The 23160-nt window shown below is 40.4% G+C and overlaps 1 protein-coding gene across 1 annotated transcript in view; it reads right to left on the bottom strand.

Annotated features, from left to right (window-relative positions):
- LOC128645944 (protein ATP1B4-like) overlaps positions 1-23160 on the bottom strand; it is a 218859-nt gene that overhangs the window by 133547 nt on the left and 62152 nt on the right. The window contains exon 3 of the mRNA XM_053699290.1: positions 19483-19636. Coding sequence (XP_053555265.1) covers positions 19483-19636 — 154 coding nt within the window. The remainder of the gene's footprint in view (positions 1-19482; positions 19637-23160) is intronic.

Consider the following 23160-nt stretch of genomic DNA (forward strand, 5'->3'; position numbering starts at 1 on the left):
GTTTTTTAGAAATTATTGTCCACTTTATGATTCATAGATTAATTATCCTGAAAAGATAAAGTAACTGAATATGGAAATGAAAATATTTTGTTTTCCTTTTTAATTTGTTACCTTTAAGATATGACAGCAATATGAATTAAGTGATATACTACATAGCTATACATAGCAATATTTTTCTTCTTAATGCTGTAAATAAATTGCTGTACCTCAGAATGCTGTACCCACAATGCACAGGTCCACAATGCGAAATCGATATTTGCGCTCCACTTAGTGATACCAGCGCACGCAAATGTGCTCTGGTATTACAAGTTAGGTACACAAGAGCACGCTTATATAGGCTCCAATGGGAGCCTCGTTCTCATGCTGTGAGACACGTCAGAGAATCTAGCGCAGCGAAGGGGGTAAGTCCACAGCGATCGGCAGCAGATTGTAAATATATATGTATATGAATATATACATATATATTTATCTGTTTGTATGTGTATAAGTTTATATTGGCCCCTCTCTCCTTTCCTCTCCTTACCTTAGCTCTCATGAACTACTTTCTATTTTAAAATCTATGTCACTAAACTGCAACACCTCACAGAAATGCCCCCACTGCTATAAATCTCATTCTCACCTACTCTTACTTTCCATCTTTCTGCTATTTGCATCAGGTGACATCTCTCCAAATCCTGGGCCCACACTCATTCCCACCATTACCCAATCACGCACTCCTTATAGTAACTTTAATAAAAGCAACACACATAACCTCATCTCCATCAAATGCATCCCATACGCACACATTCCTTTCACTTGCGCACTATGGAACTCTTGCTCTGTCTGCAATAAACTTACAACCATTCATGACCTGTTTATTTAAATTTCTTTTACCCTTTTAGCAATTACCGAAACCTGGCTATCTCCTTCCGACACAGTTTCCACTGCTGCTCTCACACATGATGGTCTTCACTTTAGCCATACCCCTAGGCCAGGTGAGAAATGTGGCGGTGGTGTTGGGATCCTGCTCTCCCCCTCTTGCACTTATCAGTACCTACCTCCAATCCCATCTCTCTCCTTCTCTTCCTTTGAAGTCCACTGTATTCGCCTGTTCGCCCCCCTCTCCCTCAAAGTGGCAGTCATCTATCGCCCTCCCGGACCTACCTTCCATTTCCTTGACAACTTTGCTGCCTGGCTTCCTCACTTTCTCTCTACAAATATACCAACCCTAATTCTTGGGGACTTCAACATTCCCATTGACAACCCATCTGCCCCTGCTGCCTCTAAACTTCTTTCACTTACATCCTCCTTCGGTCTCTCACAATCCACCCTATTCCCTACCCACCGTGATGGACACTCCATCGACCTGGTATTTTCCTACCTCTGTTCTATATCTGACCTCACCTGTAGCACCTTTCCCATTTCAGACCATCACCTGGTCACCTATAATATTAACGCAACAGCTAATCCAACACCTCCATCCCGCCCCCGCAGCTGTAGAAATCTGCATGCTGTGGATCCGCTCCCATTTTCAAAAACTATTCAAGATCTCCTCCCTCTCACTTCCACTATAACCTGCCCTGATCTCACAACATCCCACTATAACAAAACTCTCTCCTCTGCACTAGACACACTTGCCCCTCCCCAGATGCGAAAAACATCACGCCGTCAGTTGCAGCCCTGGCACTCTCAGCAAACACGCTATTTTCAAAAATGCTCCCGTACTGCTGAGCGTGTCTGAAGGAAAACTCACTCTGAACCTGACTTCATACACAATAAGTTTATGCTTCATTCATACACTTGTGCCCTTCACTTAGCCAAGCAAACCTACTTCTCCTCCCTTATATCTACTCTTTCCTCAAACCCTAAACGACTCTTCTCCACCTTTAACTCTCTCCTCTACCCTCCTGCTCCACCCCCCTCATCTGTCTTTAGTGCTCAAGACTTGGCAGACTACTTTTTAAACAAAACACATTCCATCCGGAGCAACATCCCAACACCAACCTGCAATACTCCAACAGGCCCTGCTACTCCCTCTGCATCCTCCATCCAGCCACTGGGAATGAAGTTTCCTCTTTGCTATCTTCCTCACGCCTCACTACCTGCCCACTCGACCCTATACCTTCCCATACCTCCCAAAAAAATTGAAATGTGGTGGGCGGGGCTTTAAAAAAAATCATAAGACCAAAGTAATATAAATAAAATTCTAAATAAAGTCATATATTTTAATACACTTAGGCAGCTATGTGAGCTATGTATTTATTGAGCCTTTGCAAAGACGTTGCTAAATATTTTTTATCTTAATTGGACATTTAATAATAAATTCTTTAAAACTGCTCTCTGCATTCCCCATTAATATTCTAGATTCTGGCCTTTAAAGTCAGCAACAATGCACAGTAGCACACTACATAGCATACACTTACATATGCACATACACACACACTACATAGCATACACTTATACATGTAGGTACACACACACTACATAGCATACACATGCAGATACACACACACTACATAGCATACACTTATACATGCAGATACACACACACTACAGAGCATACACTTATACATGCAGATACACACACACACTACATAGCATACACTTATACATGCAGATACACACACACTACACAGTATACACTTATACATGCAGATACACACACACACACACACACACACATTACATAGCATACACTAATACATGCAGCATACACTTATACAAGGAGATACACAGACACTACATAGTATACACTTATACATGCAGACACACACACACACTACATAGCATACACTTATACATGCAGATACACACTTATACATGCAGATACACATACACACACTACATAGCTTACATTTATACATGCAGACACACACACACAGTTATGGATACAGATAGACACACACATTACATCATATATGGGTATCTGTAATTCATTGTATGGGGTCCTGGGGTTGGCAAGCACATTAGCTGGCAGTCTGCAGCTGTCACTGTTCGTTACCCTGGTATTAGCACTGCTCATTGTATAAAACTGAAGGCATGCTAGTATTATCACCAGGGGTTAGACATCATCACTACCAGAGGTAGGTTAGAGAGGTCACCATTACCCGTGGTCAGAGTACCGGCACATTCCCATGTTCTTTCAAACATGCAATAGTCACTCCCATACTCAAAAAACCCTCCCTTGACCCTAATTCTCCTTAAAGCTTCTGCCCGATATCACTGCTCCCACTAACATCAAAACTCCTTGAAAAACTAGTTTACAATCGCCTAACCCACTTCCTGTCCACCAACTCCTTGCTTGACCCCCTGCAATCCGGATTCCGCCCCAAACACTCAACTGAGACTGCCCTTACCAAAGTTATGAACGATCTTCTCTCTGCTAAAATTATTGGCCACTACTCCATACTCATCCTACTTGACCTCTCAGCTGCCTTCGACACAGTTGACCACCCCCTCCTCCTACAGACCCTTAGCTCTTTTGGCCTCTGTGGCACTGCTCTTTCCTGGTTTCACTTTTATCTTTCGCACAGATCTTTTTCTGTGTCATTTGTCTGTTGGAGTACATCAAGGATCTGTTCTGGGTCCTCTACTCTTCTCCATTTATACTTCTTCTCTGGGTAAACTTGTCAACAGTTATGCCTTAAAATATCACCTCTATGCTGATGACACCCAGATCTACCTCTCCACCCCTGCTCTCTCTCCCTCTGTCCTTTCTCATGTCAGCAACTGCTTATGTGGTATTTCTTCCTGGATGGCCTCTCACCACCTAAAGATTAACATGTCCAAGACTGAGCTCCTTCTTATCCCCCCCCTCAAGCTCTACGCCGACCTGTGACTTCTCTATCCCTGTTGACGCCATCACCATTTCCCCATCGCCCCAAGTCCACTGCCTTTGAGTTACACTTGACTCAAATCTATCCTTCACCCCTCATATCCAATTGCTTTCTACATCCTGCCGCAACCATCTACGCAACATTTGCAAGATTCAACCTTTTCTGTGCGCTAACACCACAAAGCAAATAATCCACTCCCTTGTTATTTCCCGACTTGACTACTGCAATAACCTACTTACTGGCCTTCCTCTTTCCCGCCTCTCCCCTCTTCAATCCATCCTAAATGCCTCTGCCAGGCTGATCCACCTTTCCCGTCGCTCTGTATCTGCTGCACCTCTCTGCGAGTCCCTTCATTGGCTCCCCATACACAGCAGAATTAAATTCAAAATTCTCACCCTTGCATACAAAGCGCTCACCAACTCCGCTCCCCTCTACCTATCCTCTCTAATCAACAAGTATACTCTAGCTCCCCCACTAAGATTCAACAATGACCTGCTCCTTGCTTCTGCGACTATCACCTCCTCTCATGTTAGACTGCAGGACTTCTGTCGTGCAGCACCTACCCTCTGGAACACTCTCCCTCGTGCTGTCAGGCTTTGCCCAAATCTTTCATCCTTTAAATGCTCTCTGAAGACTTTTCTGTTCAGAGAAGCCTACCACCCAACTCAATAATATTCCTTTTATCTAACAACATTTCCCTCCTCTAACTCTGCATTAACATCTTTCTCAATCTTGCAGTCCTCACCTCCTGTTTCTCAACCTCCTACCCTTCTAGATTGTAAGTTCCCACGGGAATAGGGCCCTCGATTCCTCCTGTATGTGTTTGTAAATTCTGTCCTGTCTCTTAGTCTTAAAAGTTTTATACTATTGTTTTATTTAAATGATCTGTATCCATGGACAGCGCTGCGGAATATGATGGCGCTTCATAAATAAAGTATAATAATAATAATATAATATACACATATTAACACATAAATATATATGAATATAAGAATACAGTATACATATATATTTACAGGGAACACACAGTTCCCATAGACTGCTATGTAAAGGCACTTTTCAGTGCCATTTTTTCTCCTAACACCTCACATCCCCTCACTTTAACCCCTCATAACTGCTTTTTGCATTTTTTTTTAAAAATTGCTAAATTATTTTAATAAAATAAAGAATATTCTTTATTTTGGGGCCAATTGATGGTTATTTTGAAAATTAACCAGAAATCTGATCCCATGTTAATTTTCTGAGCGTTAATTGCTACTGCAAACTCGCGGTAGCAATAACCAGCCATTTGTAATGGCTGATTAATTATCGTGTGTTTGTAAACGGGCAAATTTGCCCGTTTACAGGGCATGGAATAAATTAGCGCTCCACTCATAATCTAGCCCTTATCTGATAATTTTGATGTATCTGACAGTTTAATGTTTCCCAGTGTGACTGAAATCAGAAATAGAACTCACTAATTTGCAGAACGTTGTTGAAAGTATTAAGGAAGTCTGTGTGAATAAAGATGATTTTAGAAACTGCCGGCGCTTAAGAAAATAAAATAAAAAGTCAAATCTCCCGTAAACCCCTATATCCGCCATCAAACCCACATCACCAACCCCGCACAATGCAATATGCCTAATTAAACTATTAACCCCTAATCCACCATTTACACGCATCGCGATCTACCTAGTAAAAGTTTCAACCCCTAAACCACCAACCCGAACATCGCAAACTACCTAATAAATGTATTAACCCCTATTTCACCATTCACCCACATCGCAAAGTACCTATTAAAACTATTAACCCCTAATCCGCCATTAACCCACATCGCAACAAACCTTATAAATCTATTAACCCTTAATCCGCCAAACCCACATGTTGCAAATAACTAATTAAATTACTAAGCCCCTAACCTAACACCCCCTAAATCAATCCCAATTACCTAAATTAAAAATGACTAAATCACAAACAATTAAAATAAAAAGCTAACATTACTTAAAAAACAGAATTTATGCTTACCTGATAAATTACTTTCTCCAACGGTGTGTCCGGTCCACGGCGTCATCCTTACTTGTGGGATATTCTCTTCTCCAACAGGAAATGGCAAAGAGTCCCAGCAAAGCTGGCCATATAGTCCCTCCTAGGCTCCGCCCACCCCAGTCATTCGACCGACGGACAGGAGGAAATATATATAGGAGAAACCATATGGTACCGTGGTGACTGTAGTTAGAGAAAATAATTCATCAGACCTGATTAAAAAACCAGGGCGGGCCGTGGACCGGACACACCGTTGGAGAAAGTAATTTATCAGGTAAGCATAAATTCTGTTTTCTCCAACATTGGTGTGTCCGGTCCACGGCGTCATCCTTACTTGTGGGAACCAATACCAAAGCTTTAGGACACGGATGAAGGGAGGGAGCAAATCAGGTTACCTAAACGGAAGGCACCACAGCTTGCAAAACCTATCTTGTGGAAGGACCAAAAAAACTCTTAACCATCTCCGTGGAGATGTTGCCTGTGCAACGGCAAAGAGAATGACTGGGGTGGGCGGAGCCTAGGAGGGACTATATGGCCAGCTTTGCTGGGACTCTTTGCCATTTCCTGTTGGGGAAGAGAATATCCCACAAGTAAGGATGACTCCGTGGACCGGACACACCAATGTTGGAGAAATAAAAAAACCTAATAAAGAAACCTAAAATTAAATTAATCTAAGATTACAAAAAATAAAAAAGTCTAACATTACATAAAATAATAAACCAAATGATCAAAAATAAAAAAATTAAACCTAATCCCTATGAAAATAAAAAGCCCCCAGAAATAAAAACATCCCCTAATCTAATACTAAACTACCAATAGCCCTTAAAGGGGCCTTTTGTAGGGCATTGCCCTAAATTAAACCGCTCTTTTCTTTAAAAAATACTAAGTCCCCCCTCTAACAGTAACCCCCCCCCCACCCACCAAACCCCCCCAAAATAAAAAACTAACACTAAAAAATCCTAAACTACCCATTGCCCCTAAAGGGTCATTTGTATGGGCATTGCCCTTAAAAGGGCATTCAGCTCTTTTACTGCCCTTAAAAGGGCATCCAACTCTTTTAAAAGTGCCCAATAAATCCCTAATGTAAAAAAACTCAAACCCCCCCAAAAAATAAAAAAAAAGCCTAAGTCTAACCCCCCCCCCCCCCAAATAGGTACTCATCGCTCCTGATGTCCGGCGGAGAAGGTCCTGTTCCAGGCGGTGAAGTTTCTTCCAAGCGGCTGACATCTTCTTCTAAGCGGGACCTCCTCCTTCATCCAGGACCAAGCCGGCATGGAGCGGAGATGAGCGCAGAGCAGGACCGCGACCATGGAGACATGGAGCGTGGAGGATCCTCTTCGTACGATCGCCGCCGTACACTGAATAGTGAATTCAAGGTACGCATTTAAATATGGTGTCCCTTGCATTCCTATTGGCTGATTTGATTCTTCAAATTCAAATCAGCCAATAGGATTTCAGTAGCTCTCATCCTATTGGCTGATAAAATGGTAATATACTGTATATATACACAATTTTAAACAATGTTCAAGTTTTCTTCTATTAGCAGATTGGCTTCATTCTTTTGGTATCATTTGTTGAAGGAGCAGCAATGCACTACTGTTTTTTAACTGAACACATGGATGAGCCAATGACAATAGGCATATATATGCAGCCACTAATGAGCAACTAGAACCTAGGTTCTCTGCTACTCTTGATCTTACCTAGATAAACCTTTAAGCAAATGATAACAAGAGAATGAAGCAAATTAAATAAGAGAAGTAAATTGGACAGTTGTTTAAAATTGCATGCTCTTTCAGAATCAGGAAATATATTTTTGGGTTTCATGTCACTTTAAGTATCAGTATATACCTTATAAATATCTGTTTTAATTATTGGCACAATATAAAATAATACAAAATAAATACCATACTAAAACTGATGGGAGTAGAATTATACTGCAAAAAACATGCAAAGTCAATTTAGTGCTAAAATATAAAAACATATATTTGGTTTTAGTTTAATCTACATAACTTAAAAAACTACTTTTACATTTATTTCAAATGCAGCAGGTTTCTACCTTGTCTCTTTCATGCAAAAGTTACAAAAGCTCAAAAGCCGCCCGTGCATTTTAAACAAAATCTCAAAATTTCCCAAGAGAACTTTAACTATAGCTTCAACAAACTCTCATGTACACAGATGGGATAAATATTACTCTATTCCCAAAGCACCCTGTGGTTCTGAGAACTTTTAAGTAATGGAAACTGTGTGTAACATTAATCAGAATGCTGAAATCACTTTAAAAGTACAGCTAATTGTAAAGGATTAGAAAATTATAATGAATTTACGCTTATAATAAATTATTTATTATAGATCAGGGGTTAAGGATGCTTGTAGTTTTAAAGGGACATGAGACCCACATTTTTTCTTCCATCATTTAGAAAGAGAATGCAATTTTAAGCATCTTTCTAATTTACTTCTATTATCTAATTTGTTTTATTCTCTTGATATTCTTTGCTGAAAAGCATATCTAGATATGCTCAGTAGCTGCTGATTGGTTGCTGCACATAGAAGCCTTGTGTGATTGGCTGACCATGTACATTGCTTTTTCTTCAACTAAGGATATCTAAAAAATTAAGCAAAATAAATAATAGAAGTAAATTGTAATGTTGTTTGAATTTCTATTCTCTATCTGAATCATGAAAGAAAGATTTTGGGTTTAGTGGCCCTTTAAGTCTTCAATAAGCCCTGATTGGCCAAATTATCCCTGAGCTGTTCAGTAGATCAGCCATTGAAAGAGATCGTCTCCTCTACTCAGGGAAATTCTTTAAATCCAGTCTATTAGGTTGACATGATAACTGGAGTTGAGAAATACTACTCTACATTACTATTTCTCGCTATCTTCAACATGATCAGTATTGAGGCACAATTTAACGATAAAGTCAGTTAAGAAAAATATGAATTGATCAATAGATTAAACAGATTAAAGCACTGGTGGACATTGAACACTTTGAGCTGGTAATATAAAATGATGAATCGTATATATATATATATATAAACTCTGCAATATACTTTAATTTTTCTTTTTTTTAAATTGTGAACTTTTTAGTTCCTGTTAGAAATGGAAGTGCAGAACACTGTTATATTCCACACAGTCATTGGCTGCACACGCTGGTGACCTATTTATAAATGTCCCTAACTTGTCACAGCAAAGAAGGTAACCTAAGTTACAACATGGCAGCGCCCATTGTTTTATAGACACTAAGGGACCACATATTCTGAAGTTCAATAACTCGACATGAAAATATGAATATTTCACATTACAATGTTCTTCACATATAAGAATATGTTCTATTTCTTCATGAATACATACATACAGAATATATATAACAGAATTTATGCTTACCTGATAAATTTCTTTCTCCTACGGTGTGTCCGGTCCACGGCTTCATCCTTACTTGTGGGAATATTCTCTTCCCTAACAGGAAATGGCAAAGAGAGCACAGCAGTAGCTTTCTGCCCTCTCCTCTTGCCAGAATAAACGACAAACAAAGATGAAGTCTGTCTGAAATCCTTTGTTGCGTCTAAATAGAATTTTAAAGCACGGACCACATCTAAATTGTGTAACAAACGTTCCTTCTTTGAAACTGGATTCGGACACAGAGAGGGAACAACTATTTCCTGGTTAATATTCCTGTTGGAAACCACTTTTGGAAGAAAACCAGGTTTGGTATGCAAAACAACCTTATCTGTATGGAATACCAGATAGGGTGAAGAACACTGCAAAGCAGACAATTCAGAAACTCTTCTAGCAGAAGAAATAGCAACCAAAAACAGAACTTTCCAAGATAGTAACTTAATATCTATGGAATGTAAAGGTTCAAACGGAACCCCTTGAAGAACTGAAAGAACTAAGTTTAGACTCCATGGAGGAGTCATGGGTCTGTAGACAGGCTTGATTCTGACTAAGGCCTGTACAAATGCCTGTACATCTGGCACTGCTGCCAGACGTTTGTGCAACAAAACAGACAGAGCAGATATCTGTCCTTTTAGAGAACTCGCTGACAACCCTTTATCCAAACCCTCTTGGAGAAAGGATAGTATCCTAGGAATTTTAATTTTACTCCAAGAGAATCCCTTGGATTCGCACCAACAGATATATTTTTTTCCATATCTTATGGTAAATTTTCCTGGTCACAGGTTTTCTGGCTTGGACCAGAGTATCTATAACTGAATCTGAAAACCCACACTTAGATAAAATCAAGCGTTCAATTTCCAAGCAGTCAGTTGCAGAGAGACTAGATTTGGATGTTCGAATGGGGAAGGAGAGGAAACGGTGGAAACACATAAGCTAGGTTGAACGACCAAGGCGCCACCAATGCATCCACTAGTGTCGCCTTGGGATCCCTGGATCTGGACCCGTAGCGAGGAACCTTGAAGTTCTGACGAGACGCCATCAGATCCATGTCTGGAATGCTCCATAGTTGAGTTAACTGGGCAAAGACCTCCGGGTGGAGTTCCCACTCCCCCGGATGGAAAGTCTGACGACTCAAATAATCCGCCTCCCAGTTGTCTACTCCTGGGATGTGAATTGCAGATAGATGGCAGGAGTGATCCTCCGCCCATTTGATGATCTTGGATACCTCTCTCATCGCCAAGGAACTCTTTGTTCCCCTCTGATGATTGATGTACGCTACAGTCGTCATGTTGTCCGACTGAAATCTTATGAATTTGGCCTTCGCTAGTTGAGGCCAAGCCCGGAGCGCATTGAATATCGCTCTCAGTTCCAGAATGTTTATCGGGAGAAGAGACTCTTCCCGAGACCATAGACCCTGAGCTTTCAGGGAATCCCAGACCGCGCCCCAGCCTAAGAGACTGGCATCGGTCGTGACAATGACCCACTCTGGTCTGCGGAAACTCATTCCCTGAGACAGGTGATCTTGAGTCAACCACCAACGGAGTGAGTCTCTGGTTAACTGGTCTACTTGAATCTGAGGAGACAAGTCTGCATAATCCCCATTCCACTGTTTGAGCATGCACAGTTGTAATGGTCTTAGATGAATTTGAGCAAAGGGAACCACGTCCATTGCTGCAACCATTAGTCCTATTACCTCCATGCACTGAGCTATGGAAGGCTGAGGAATAGATTGAAGAACTTGACAAGCGTTTAGAAGTTTTAATTTTCTGACCTCTGTCAGAAAGATCTTCATTTCTACAGAATCTATTATTGTTCCCAGAAAGGGAATCCTTGTAGACGGGGACAGGGAACTCTTTTCTACATTCACCTTCCACCCGTGAGACCTGAGAAAGGCTAATACAATGTCTGTATGAGCCCTTGATCTGGAAAGGGACGATGCTTGAATTAGGATGTCGTCTAAGTAAGGTGCCACCGCAATGCCCCTCGGTCTTAGAACCGCTAGTAGGGACCCTAGCACCTTTGTGAAAATTCTGGGAGCAGTGGCTAAACCGAATGGAAGAGCCACGAACTGGTAATGTTTGTCCAGAAAGGCGAACCTTAGGAACTGATGATGATCTTTGTGGATAGGAATATGTAGGTACGCATCCTTTAAGTCCACGGTAGTCATGAATTGACCCTCCTGGATTGTTGGTAAAATCGTTCGAATGGTTTCCATTTTGAATGATGGAACTCTGAGGAATTTGTTTAGAATTTGTAAGTCCAGAATTGGCCTGAAAGTTCCCTCTTTTTTGGGAACTACAAACAGGTTTGAGTAAAACCCCAGACCTTGTTCCCGCTGTTGGAACTTGGTGTATCACTCCCATCTTTAATAGGTCTCTTATGCAATGTAAGAATGCCTGTCTCTTTATCTGGTCTGAAGATAAGCGAGACATGTGGAACCTTCCCCTTGGAGGAAGTTCCTTGAACTCTAGAAGATAACCCTGAGAGACTATTTCTAGTGCCCAGGGATCCTGAACATCTCTTGCCCAAGCCTGAGCAAAGAGAGAAAGTCTGCCCCCTACTAGATCCGGTCCCGGATCGGGGGCTACCCCTTCATGCTGTCTTGGTAGCAGCAGCAGGCTTCTTGGCCTGTTTACCCTTGTTCCAGCCTTGCATTGGTTTCCATGCTGGTTTAGACTGGGAAGCGTTACCCTCTTGTCTAGAGGCTGCCGAGTTAGGAGACGGTCCGTTCCTGAAGTTGCGAAAGGAACGAAAATTAGATTTGTTCTTAGCCTTGAAAGGCCTATCCTGTGGGAGGGCATGGCCCTTTCCCCCAGTGATGTCTGAAATAATCTCCTTCAATTCTGGCCCAAAAAGGGTCTTACCTTTAAAAGGAATATTAAGCAGTTTTGTCTTGGACGACACATCCGCCGACCAAGATTTTAGCCAAAGCGCTCTGCGCGCCACAATTGCAAAACCTGAATTTTTCGCTGCTAATGTTGCCAATTGCAAAGCGGCATCTAAAATAAAGGAATTAGCCAACTTTAGTGCATGAATTCTGTCCATGACTTCCTCATATGGAGTCTCCTTATTGAGCGAATTTTCTAGTTCCTCGAACCAAAAAAGACGCCGCCGAAATTGGCTGGAGAAGAAAATCTTGCTGAACAAATATCTTTTTAAGCAATCCTTCCAATTTTTTATCCATAGGATCTTTGAAAGCACAACTGTCCTCAATGGGAATAGTCGTGCGCTTGGCCAACGTAGAAACTGCCCCCTCAACCTTAGGGACTGTTTGCCATGCGTCCCTTCTGGGGTCGACAATGGGGAACATTTTCTTAAATATAGGAGGTGGGACAAAAGGTATACCTGGCTTCTCCCACTCCTTGTTCACTATGTCCGCCACCCTCTTGGGTTTTGGAAAGGCATCCGCGTGCACAGGGACCTCAAGGAATTTGTCCATTTTGCACAATTTCTCTGGAATCACCAAAGAGTCGCAATCGTCAAGAGTAGTTAGCACCTCCTTAAGCAGGGCGCAGAGATGTTCTAACTTAAATTTAAACGTCACAATATCAGGTTCTGCCTACTGAGAAACTTTTCCTGAATCAGAAATTTCTCCCTCAGACAGACCCTCCCTCACTGCCAATTCAGACTGGTGTGAGGGTATAACAGATAAATTATCGTCAGCGCACACTTGCTCATCCTCTGTATTTAAAACTGAGCAATCACGCTTTCTGGGAAATGCTGGCAGTTTGGATAAAAGATTAGCTATAGAATTATCCATAACTGTCGTTAATTGCTGCATAGTAACAAGCATTGGCGCGCTAGATGTACTAGGTGTCGCCTGCGCGGGCATAACTGGTGTTGACACAGAAGGAGAGGATGATGAGCTATCCCCACTACCTTCATTTGAAGAATCATCTTGGGCAACCTTATTAAATGTGACAGAACTGTCCTTACTTTGTTTGGACGCCATGGCACAATTTTCACATACATTTAAAGGGGGAACCACCTTGGCCTCCATACACACAGAACATATTCTATCTGAAGGTACAGACATGTTAGGCAGACTTAGGCAGACTATTAATGCAATAAAACCGTTTTTAAACAAAACCGTTACTGTCTCTTTAAATAAAAAAAAGAGTACACTTTATTTCTGAATGATTGAAAAACTATGAAGGAAATATCCGATCTTTACAAAATTTGCACCCTAGTGTCTTAATGCTTTGAAAGTATTGCACACCAAATTTCAAGTCTGTAACCCCTTAAATGAGCAAACCGGAGCTAATTGTTCAATTTACCAGTTTAAACCCACTACAGTCCCAGCCACAGCCTTTGCTGCGGCTTTACCTTTCCTTGGGGGTTATTCACCACAGAAATAAGCCTTCTAGAACCATTTTTATGGCCACAGGATCCTCTCACATGAAGCTGCATGCACTGCTTCCAGAAGTAACTGCGCAACTAAGGCGCGAAAATGAGGCCTCCTCCCTCTGCATACCAGAGTGAAGGGGCCTTCCTGACTAGATTAGGTGTCTAAACAACTGCCAGGCGTAATAAAAACGTTCCCAAAAGTGTTTCCAAGTTCCAAAACACTCCAAAAGACATATAAATAATATATAAATCAATCGATTTAGCCCACAATAGTGTCAACCAGTATATAGCCCATTTATAAGCCTTCATTCTGTTATGAGTCTAAGAAAATGGCTTACCAATCCCATAAGGGAAAATGACAGTCTTCTAGCATTACTATGTCTTGTTAGAAAAGAGACTAGTCATACCTTGAGCAGAAAAGTCTGGAAACTGTTCCCCCCAACTGAAGTTCTCTGGTTTCAACAGTCCTGTGTGGGAACAGCAATGGATTTTAGTTACTGCTGCTAAAATCATATTCCTCTTTAAACAGAACTCTTCATCACTTTCTGTTTTAGAGTAAATAGTACAAACCGGCACTATTTTAAAATAACAAACTCTTGATAGAAGAAATAAAAAACTACAACTAACACCACATACTCTTTACCATCCCCGTGGAGATGCTACTTGTTCAGAGCGGCAAAGAGAATGACTGGGGGGCGGAGCCAGAGGGGGAGCTATATGGGCAGCTTTTGCTGTGCTCTCTTTGCCATTTCCTGTTAGGGAAGAGAATATTCCCACAAGTAAGGATGAAGCCGTGGACCGGACACACCAATGTAGGAGAAAAAATAAATAAATATATATATATATATATATATATACACACACATGATTATATATACAGTAGGTTTAGATATGAAAGGTTGCTGAATAAAGCACTCACTGGATTTCAGAGATCTGTGACATCCATTTATTAAGTGTGACACTTCGGGACCAACAGAGTCCCTTCCTCTGACAAACAAAAAGTGAACAAATCAAACTTTTAAAGGCCTGAAAAACCCTCCCCCTGCAGGCTGACAATCAAGGCAGGCCATGTGCAAAACCACACAAATGTATCATTGGTCCTATGATACAGTTTTCAGTTACAGCTGTTGGTGTTTACAATGAGATGGGCGTTTGAGGATTGTTTAATATACGCCTATTGGCATATATTCAGATAGGTGTCCTATAATGGTGCATGAGGGCCTGTAGGTGTTGCAAGCAGTAACCAACCGTGTGGTTTGAACCCCTTATCACTCGTGCGTAACTGTTAGCACTCCACTCTTAATCTGGCCCTAAAAATGTACGCTTATTTTGTCAATATATAAACAACTAATGAAACTTAAAAAAATGCATCTAATTGTTATTTTCAGAGTAATCTTTTCTTTGACTGCATCATTATATTTAGGGCCAGATTACAAGTGGAGCACTAAATATCGCTTTAGTGAAAGAGATATTTGCGCTCCCCTGAGTAATACAAGCGAGGTGGTATTACAAGTTGACAGCAATGCGAGCGCGCTTCCATATGCTCCAGTGGAAGCCTCGTTCTGATGCCGATAGACACGACACACAACCAAAGCTTAGTGAAGGTGGTAAGTCGCGCAGCGATGGCAGTGAATTGCAAATTTATATGTTAATGCTTATATACATATATATTTATGGATATACTGTACATATATATTTGTGTTAATGCCTGCAGCTCTCCTCAAAGCCGCTCCTTTTGTTTTCACCCATTACAGGCAGCAGTTGGTCCCACTTCATATTGGGCACTGGTATCTTGGAGCTTAGCTATTATTGCAGAAGCAGTGCCCATTCACAGATCAGTGACGTTGCTACCTGTTTGACAGCTATGTTGTGCACTTCAGGTTAGCGAGCATGATATACAGTGGCTGCATAGCTCTATACATAACATTTTAAAATACAGAACTGTGCAAAAGTTTTACGGCTAGATTACGAGTCTTGCGTTATGAATAAAAAAGCAGCGTTAAGCCTCATAACGCTGCTTTTTTACTACCGCTGGTATTACGAGTCTTGCAGATTTAGGGGCACCATACACTTTTTTGGCTTTACCGCAAATCAACTTACGCAAATTGCGTATAGTCTTTTTTCTATGGTACTTCCATAGCGCCGGTATTACGAGCTTGTCCTGGGAGGCCAAAAAGTGAGCGGTAAAGCCTATCCCGCAAGATTCGTACCGCATTTTAAAGTCAGTAGTTGTGAGTTTTACACTACAACGCTGTAGCATAAAACTCATAACTAAAGTGTTAAAAAGTACACTCACACCCATAAACTACCTATTAACCCCTAAACCGAGGCCCACCTGCATCGTAAACACTAAAATTAAAATATTAACCCCTAATCTGCCGCTCCGGATATCACCGCCACTATAATAAACATATTAACCCCTAAACCGCCGCACTTCAGCCTCACAAACATTAGTTAAATATTATTAACCCCTAATCTGCTTTCCCTAACATCGCTGCCACCTACCTACGTTTATTAACCCCTAATCTGCTGCCCCCAACGTCGCCACCACTATATTAAATTTATTAACCCCTAAACCTAAGTCTAACCCTAACCCTAACACCCCTAACTTAAATTAATTAAAATAAATCTGAAAAAAACTTACTATTAATAACTAAATAATTCCTATTTAAAACTACTTACCTGTAAAATAAGCCCTAAGCTACCTACAATATAACTAATAGTTACATTGTAGCTAGCTTAGGGTTTATTTTTAATTTACAGGCAAGTTTGCATTTATTTTAACTAGGTAGAATAGTTACTAAATAGTTATTAACTATTTAATAACTACCTAGCTAAAATAAACACAAATTGACCTGTAAAATAAAACCTAACCTGTCTTACACTAACACCTAACCTAACCCTACAATTAAATAAATTCCCTAAATTAAATACAATTAACTAAATTCAAAACAATTAGCTAAATTACAAAAAAAACAAACACTAAATTACAGAAAATAAAAAACAAATTACAAGATCTTTAAACTAATTACACCTAATCTAATAGCCCTATCAAAATAAAAAAGCCCACCCAAAATAAAAAAAAACCCTAGCCTAAACTAAACTACCAATAGCCCTTAAAAGGGCCTTTTGCTGGGCATTGCCCCAAAGAAATCAGCTCTTTTACCTGAAAAAAAAAAATACAAACAACCCCCCCAACAGTAAAACCCACCACCCACACAACCAACCCCCCAAATAAAAACCTCACTAAAAAAACCTAAGCTCCCCATTGCCCTGAAAAGGGCATTTGTATGGGCATTGCCCTTAAAAGGGCATTTAGCTCTATTGCGGCCCAAAGCCCTAACCTAAAAATAAAACCCACCAAATACACCCTTAAAAAATCCTAACACATACCCCCGAAGATCCACTTACCGGGAGAAGTCTTCATCCAAGCGGCAAGGTGTCCTCAACCAAGCCGGCAGAAGTGGTCATCCAGACAGGCAGAAGTGGTCCTCCAGACGGGCAGAAGTCTTCACCCAGACGGCATCTTCTATCTTCATCCTTCCGACGCAGAGCGGCTCCATCTTCAAGACATCCGGCGCGGAGCATCCTCTTCAATTTGACGGCTTCTTCTGGAATGAATGTTTCTTTAAGTGACGTCATCCAAGATGGCGTCCCTTAGATTTCGATTGGCTGATAGAATTCTATCAGCCAATCGGAATTAAGGTTGAAAAAATCCTATTGGCTGACGCAATCAGCCAATAGGATTGAACTTCAATCCTATTGGCTGATCCAATCAGCAATAGGATTGAGCTTGCATTCTATTGGCTGATTGGAACATTTTTACAGGTCAATTTGTATTTATTTTAGCTAGGTAGTTATTGAATAGTTAATAACAATTTAGTAACTATTCTACCTAGTTAAAATAAATACAAACTTGCCTGTAAAATAAAAAAAAAACCCTAAGCTACATACAATGTAACTATTAGTTATATATGGCTATTTTAGGGTTTATTTTACAGGTAAGTATTTAGTTTTAAATAGGAATTATTTAGTTATTAATAGTAAGTTTTATTTAGATTTATTTTAATTAATTTAAGTTAGGGGTGTTAGGGTTAGACTTAGGTTTAGGGGTTAATAAATTGAGTATAGTGGCGTCAACATTGGGGGCGGCAGATTAAGGGTTAATAAATTTAGGTAGGAGGCGGCGATGTTAGGGACGGCAGATTAGGGGTTAATATGTTTATTATAGTGGTGGCGACATTGGGGGCGGCAGATTAGGGGTTAATAAATGTGGGTAGGTTGCGGTGACATTGGGGGCGGGAGATTAGGGGTTAATAAATATAATGTAGGTGTCGGCGATGTTGGGGGCAGCAGATTAGGGGTTAATAAGTATAATGTAGGTGGCGGCGATGTCCGGAGCGGCAGATTAGGGGTTAATAAGTATAATGTAGGTGGCGGTGATGTCCGGAGCGGCAGATTAGGGGTTAATAAGTGTAAGATTAGGTGTGTTTAGACTTGGGGTTCATGTTAGGGTGTTAGGTGTAAACATAACATGTGTTTCCCCATAGAAATCAATGGGGCTGCGTTACTGCGCTTTACGCTGCTTTTTGGCAGGTGTTAGACTTTTTCTCAGCCGGCTCTCCCCATTGATGTCTATGGGGAAATCGTGCACGAGCCCGTACAACCAGCACACCGCTGACTTAAGCAGCGCTGGTATTGGAGTGCGGTATGGTGCACAATTTTGCTCTACGCTCACTTCTTGCCTTTTAACGCCTGGTTTATAAAAACCTGTAAAAGCAGCAATGTAGGAAAGTTAGCGGTGAGAATAACGTGCAAGTTAGTACCGCACCCCTCATAACGCAAAACTCGTAATCTAGCCGTTAGGCAGGTGTAAGCAAATGCTGTAAAGTAAGAATGCTTTAAAAATCAGAAATGCTCATAGTTTATTTTTTATCAACTAACAAAATGCAAAGTGAGTGAACAGAGGAAAAATCTAAATCAAATCAATATTTGCTGTAACCACCCATTGCCTTCAAAACAGCATCAATTCTATGGTTTTTGTATGGGGGAGCCATTTTCAATAGCTTGGTCATGCTGTCAGCTTGAGGCAAGACCAGTACTATAATAGCAACACAATCCCTTAACGACCAGCAACGTACAGATACGTTGCGGTCGTTAAGGGGTTAATATGTAGGTTGAAACACACGATGGACGAGGAACACAAAAACTCTGCTAACAATCTGAGGATGCAGAAGACAACATGGTGGAGGTTCCTTGCAAGTTTGGGGCTGCACTTCTGCAAATGGAATTGGGGATTTGGTCAGAATTAATAGTCTCCTTAATGTGGAGACGTACAGGCAGAAACTTATGTAATATCATCAGGGAGGCATCTGATATCCTCAAATTTATTCTGCAGCATGACAATGACCCCAAACGTACAGCCAAAGTCATTAAGAACTATCTTTAGATTAAAGAAGAACAAGAAGTCATGGAAGTGATGGTATGTCCCCCCACAGAGCCCTGATTTCAACATCATTAAGTCTGTCTATGATTTCATGAGGAGACAGAAGCCTGCCTAATTCGATAGAACTGTGGATAGTTCTCCAAGATGTTTGGAACAACCTACCTGCTGTGTTCTTTAAAAAACCTGGGTGCAAGTGTACCTAGAAGAATTGATGAATTAATGCTGTGTTGTAGGCAAAGGATAGTCACACCAAATATTGATTTGATTTAGATTTTTCTTCTGTTCACTCACTGTTCAAAGAAATTTGTGTGTTGCAAAAGAGATGATGTAGTGGAAAAGAATGGGAAGGCATATAAACAGCACTAATGCAATGTTATAAAATAATTTACTTAAATGCACACATTTCCTAAAGTTCATCAAGTTTTCTATACAAACAAACAAAAACAATTATTACTTACTCCAACTTTTTGCATTTCTTCCCAGCACTTCTTTTTTCTCTGGATTCCAAATGAAGATTTTAAATTCTTTAAGGAGGTCTCCACAGGTTTTTTTCCTCTCCATGTGTCTTTCTCTAACAGTCCCCTCTGGATGTCTCTCATCATTCCTAATGCCCTGAAACATTTACAAAGAAAGCCCCTCCCATTAGCACAGACTTTGCTATTATAGGAACAGTATATGGAAATTTGTGTAAAAGGGGAAAACTATTAAACGTCACCCTTATTGCTTGTTTTGTACAAATATTATATTACATATTATTATAAAACTTCAGATCTACTTCCAGTGAAATTTAATGTGGGTGATATATAGTCCCAGAATAGTTTAAGATGTTAATAGTAATAGTTTAAGATGTTAATATTAATGTTTAATAGTTAAGATGTAAAATGCCCCTTAAAATAAAGAAATCAATCTAGGCTGTATGCTATTTGATAAGGAGATCTGTATTACACCAGCTCGGACTCTGCTCCACCGACCTATTAAAGGGATGCATAAGTATGCTACTAATCTGATTGCTATGATATGCACGGCAGTATGGATATTTATAACAAAACATTAGAAAACTAGTGTCTCCAGCTTTTCTAGAATAAAGAATAAGTTCACTTACTATCAGCAAATGTCTAGTCTTTACTCTGTTATATTGGATAGGAGAGATTAGTTCTTAGAAATTTGGGAGCCATGGATAGCATTGGAGGGTCATAACAGGAGAGTTGGGGCTCAGCAGTAATGCGGACGGAATAGGGTGATTTTTGGTCAGAAGGTGGAGTTTCTCCTTTTTTTTATTTTACAAGCGAAAGCTAGAGGATGTGGGATAGAAGGGCCAGATCCTGTCGGGAGAATGATAGATATGTGTGGTGTAAGATTAAATGTAACAAATGACCCTTAATCGCCCCTTTGTTTCCATCCCTGATACTACCCAGTGTTAGCTATTGTCCAATTAAACTTTATGAGTGTCATCCTCCCTCTCACTTTGTACTACACGGTTGCACCATTCATTTTTTACTCTTTTATTATATGTTTTCAATGAAAGTTAAACTGCTTTAGGCAATGAAATGCAGTCTGTTTTATGCACCTTTGTTACTTCTTTTGTAGGGTTTCATTTTGTTATTCTGTGAAAATGTAATAAACATCATTTACAATAAAAAATAATGAGCAGAAACAGTGCATAAACCCTTTCATAATGCCTGTTTTACTGACATTGAAAGCTGGATTAAAGGGACATGAAAATTTAAATGTAACTTTCATGATTCAGATAGAGCATGTCATTATTTAGCAACTTTTTTTAGTGTAATAATTTTTATTACATTTTTAACAAAAAAATACAGATAAACAGTCGCATAACACCATGCTATGCACATTTAAAATAACAATGCAATAGCAGTGAAACTTAAAATTAAAAAGAGAAAATAAGGTTGAAAAATAATTACAGATATTTCTAATAACTAATGCCAATATAAAAGTCAATGGCCCCTATTTATCAACCCGTCAACTTACTTGCATTAGCCGGCACCAATACGCTCATTAAGATCGCCTAACATCGCTGCCGCGGACCTGAATACGTTCTCCAAAGTTACCAAAAAGGCTGTCGAAAAGCTGCGCACCAAGTACGGGGCGATGAGCAGTGGACTGTTGTTAACTAACAGTCATCGATCTCACTGCTCTTCAGCTTTTTCCCAGCTTTATTGGTAAAACACCCACACTGTACTAAACTGTTTTACCCCTATACCGCCGCTCCCGGACCACGCCACAACTAAATAAAGTTATTGACCCCTAAACCGCCGTTCCCGGAGCCCACCGCCACCTACATTATACATATTAACCACTAATCTGCCGCCCCCTACACCGCCGCCCCCTACATTATGTTATTAACCCCTAATCTGCCCCCCCTACACCGCCGCCACCTACATAACACTTATTAACCCCTAATCTGCCGTCCCCAATGTCGCCACCACTATATTAAATTTATTAACCCCTAAACCTAAGTCTAACCCTAACACCCCCTAACTTAAATCTAATTTAAATAAATATAAATAAAATTACTATCATTAACTACATTATTCCTATTTAAAACTAAATACCTGTAAAATAAACCCTAAGCTAGCTACAATATAACTAATAGTTACATTGTAGCTAGCTTAGGGTTTATTTTTATTTTACAGGCAAGTTTGTATTTATTTTAACTAGGTAGAATAGTTACTAAATAGTTATTAACTATTTAATAACTACCTAGCTAAAATAAATACAAAATTACCTGTAAAATAAAACCTAACCTAAGTTACAATTACACCTAACACTACACTACAATTAAATACAATTAAATAAATTACATACAATTAACTAAATTATATACAATTATCTAAAGTACAAAAAAACAAACAGTAAATTGCAGAAAATAATAAACAAATTACAGAAATTTAAACTAATTACACCTAATCTAATAGCCCTATCAAAATAAAAAAGCCCCCCCAAAATAAACCCCCCCCTAGCCTAAACTACCAATAGCCCTTAAAAGTGCCTTTTGCGGGGCATTGCCCCAAAGTAATCAGCTCTTTTACCTGTAAAAAAAATACAAACAACACCCCCAACAGTAAAACCCACCACCCACACAACCAACCCCCCAAAAAAATACTAACTAAAAAAACCTAAGCTCCCCATTGCCCTGAAAAGGGCATTTGGATGGGCATTGCCCTTAAAATTGCAGTTAGCTCTTTTGCAGGCCCAAAGCCCTAACTGAAAAATAAAACCCACCCAATACACCCTTAAAAAAAAAAAAAAAAAAAAACACTAACCCCCCTGAAGATCGACTTACCGGGAGATGTCTTCATCCAAGCCGGGCAGAAGTCTTCATCCAAGCCGGGCAGAAGTGGTCCTCCAGACGGCAGAAGTCTTCATCCAGACGGCATCTTCTATCTTCATCCATCCGGCGCGGGTCCATCTTCAAGACATCCAACGCGGAGCATCCTCTTCGGCTGACGACTGCCCGACGAATGAAGCTTCCTTTAAGTGACGTCATCCAAGATGGCGTCCCTTAGATTCTGATTAGCTGATAGAATTCTATCAGCCAATCAGAATTAAGGTAGAAAAAATTCTATTGGCTGATGCAATCAGCCAATAGGATTGAACTTCAATCCTATTGGCTGATTGGAACAGCCAATAGGATTGAGCTCGCATTCTATTGGCTGTTCCAATCAACCAATAGGATTGAAGTTCAATCCTATTGGCTGATTGCATCAGCCAATACGATTTTTTCTACCTTAATTCCGATTGGCTGATAGAATTCTATCAGCCAATCAGAATCTAAGGGACGCCTTCTTGGATGACGTCACTTAAAAGAACATTCATTCGTCAGGTAGTCAGCGGCCGAAGAGGATGCCCCGTGTCGGATGTCTTGAAGATGGACCCGCTCCGCGCCAGATGGATGAAGATAGAAGATGCCGTCTCGATGAAGACTTCTGCCATCTGGAGGACCACTCCTGCCCGGCTTGGATGAAGACTTCTGCCCGTCTGGAGGACCACTTCTGCCCGGCTTGGATGAAGACGTCTCCCGGTAAGTCGATCTTCAGGGGGATAGTGTTAGGTTTTTTTAAGGGTGTATTGGGTGGGTTTTATTTTTAGGTTAGGGCTTTGGGCCTGCAAAAGAG

The sequence above is a fragment of the Bombina bombina genome, chromosome 1 (genome assembly GCF_027579735.1).
Source record: "Bombina bombina isolate aBomBom1 chromosome 1, aBomBom1.pri, whole genome shotgun sequence".
NCBI lineage: Eukaryota > Metazoa > Chordata > Amphibia > Anura > Bombinatoridae > Bombina > Bombina bombina.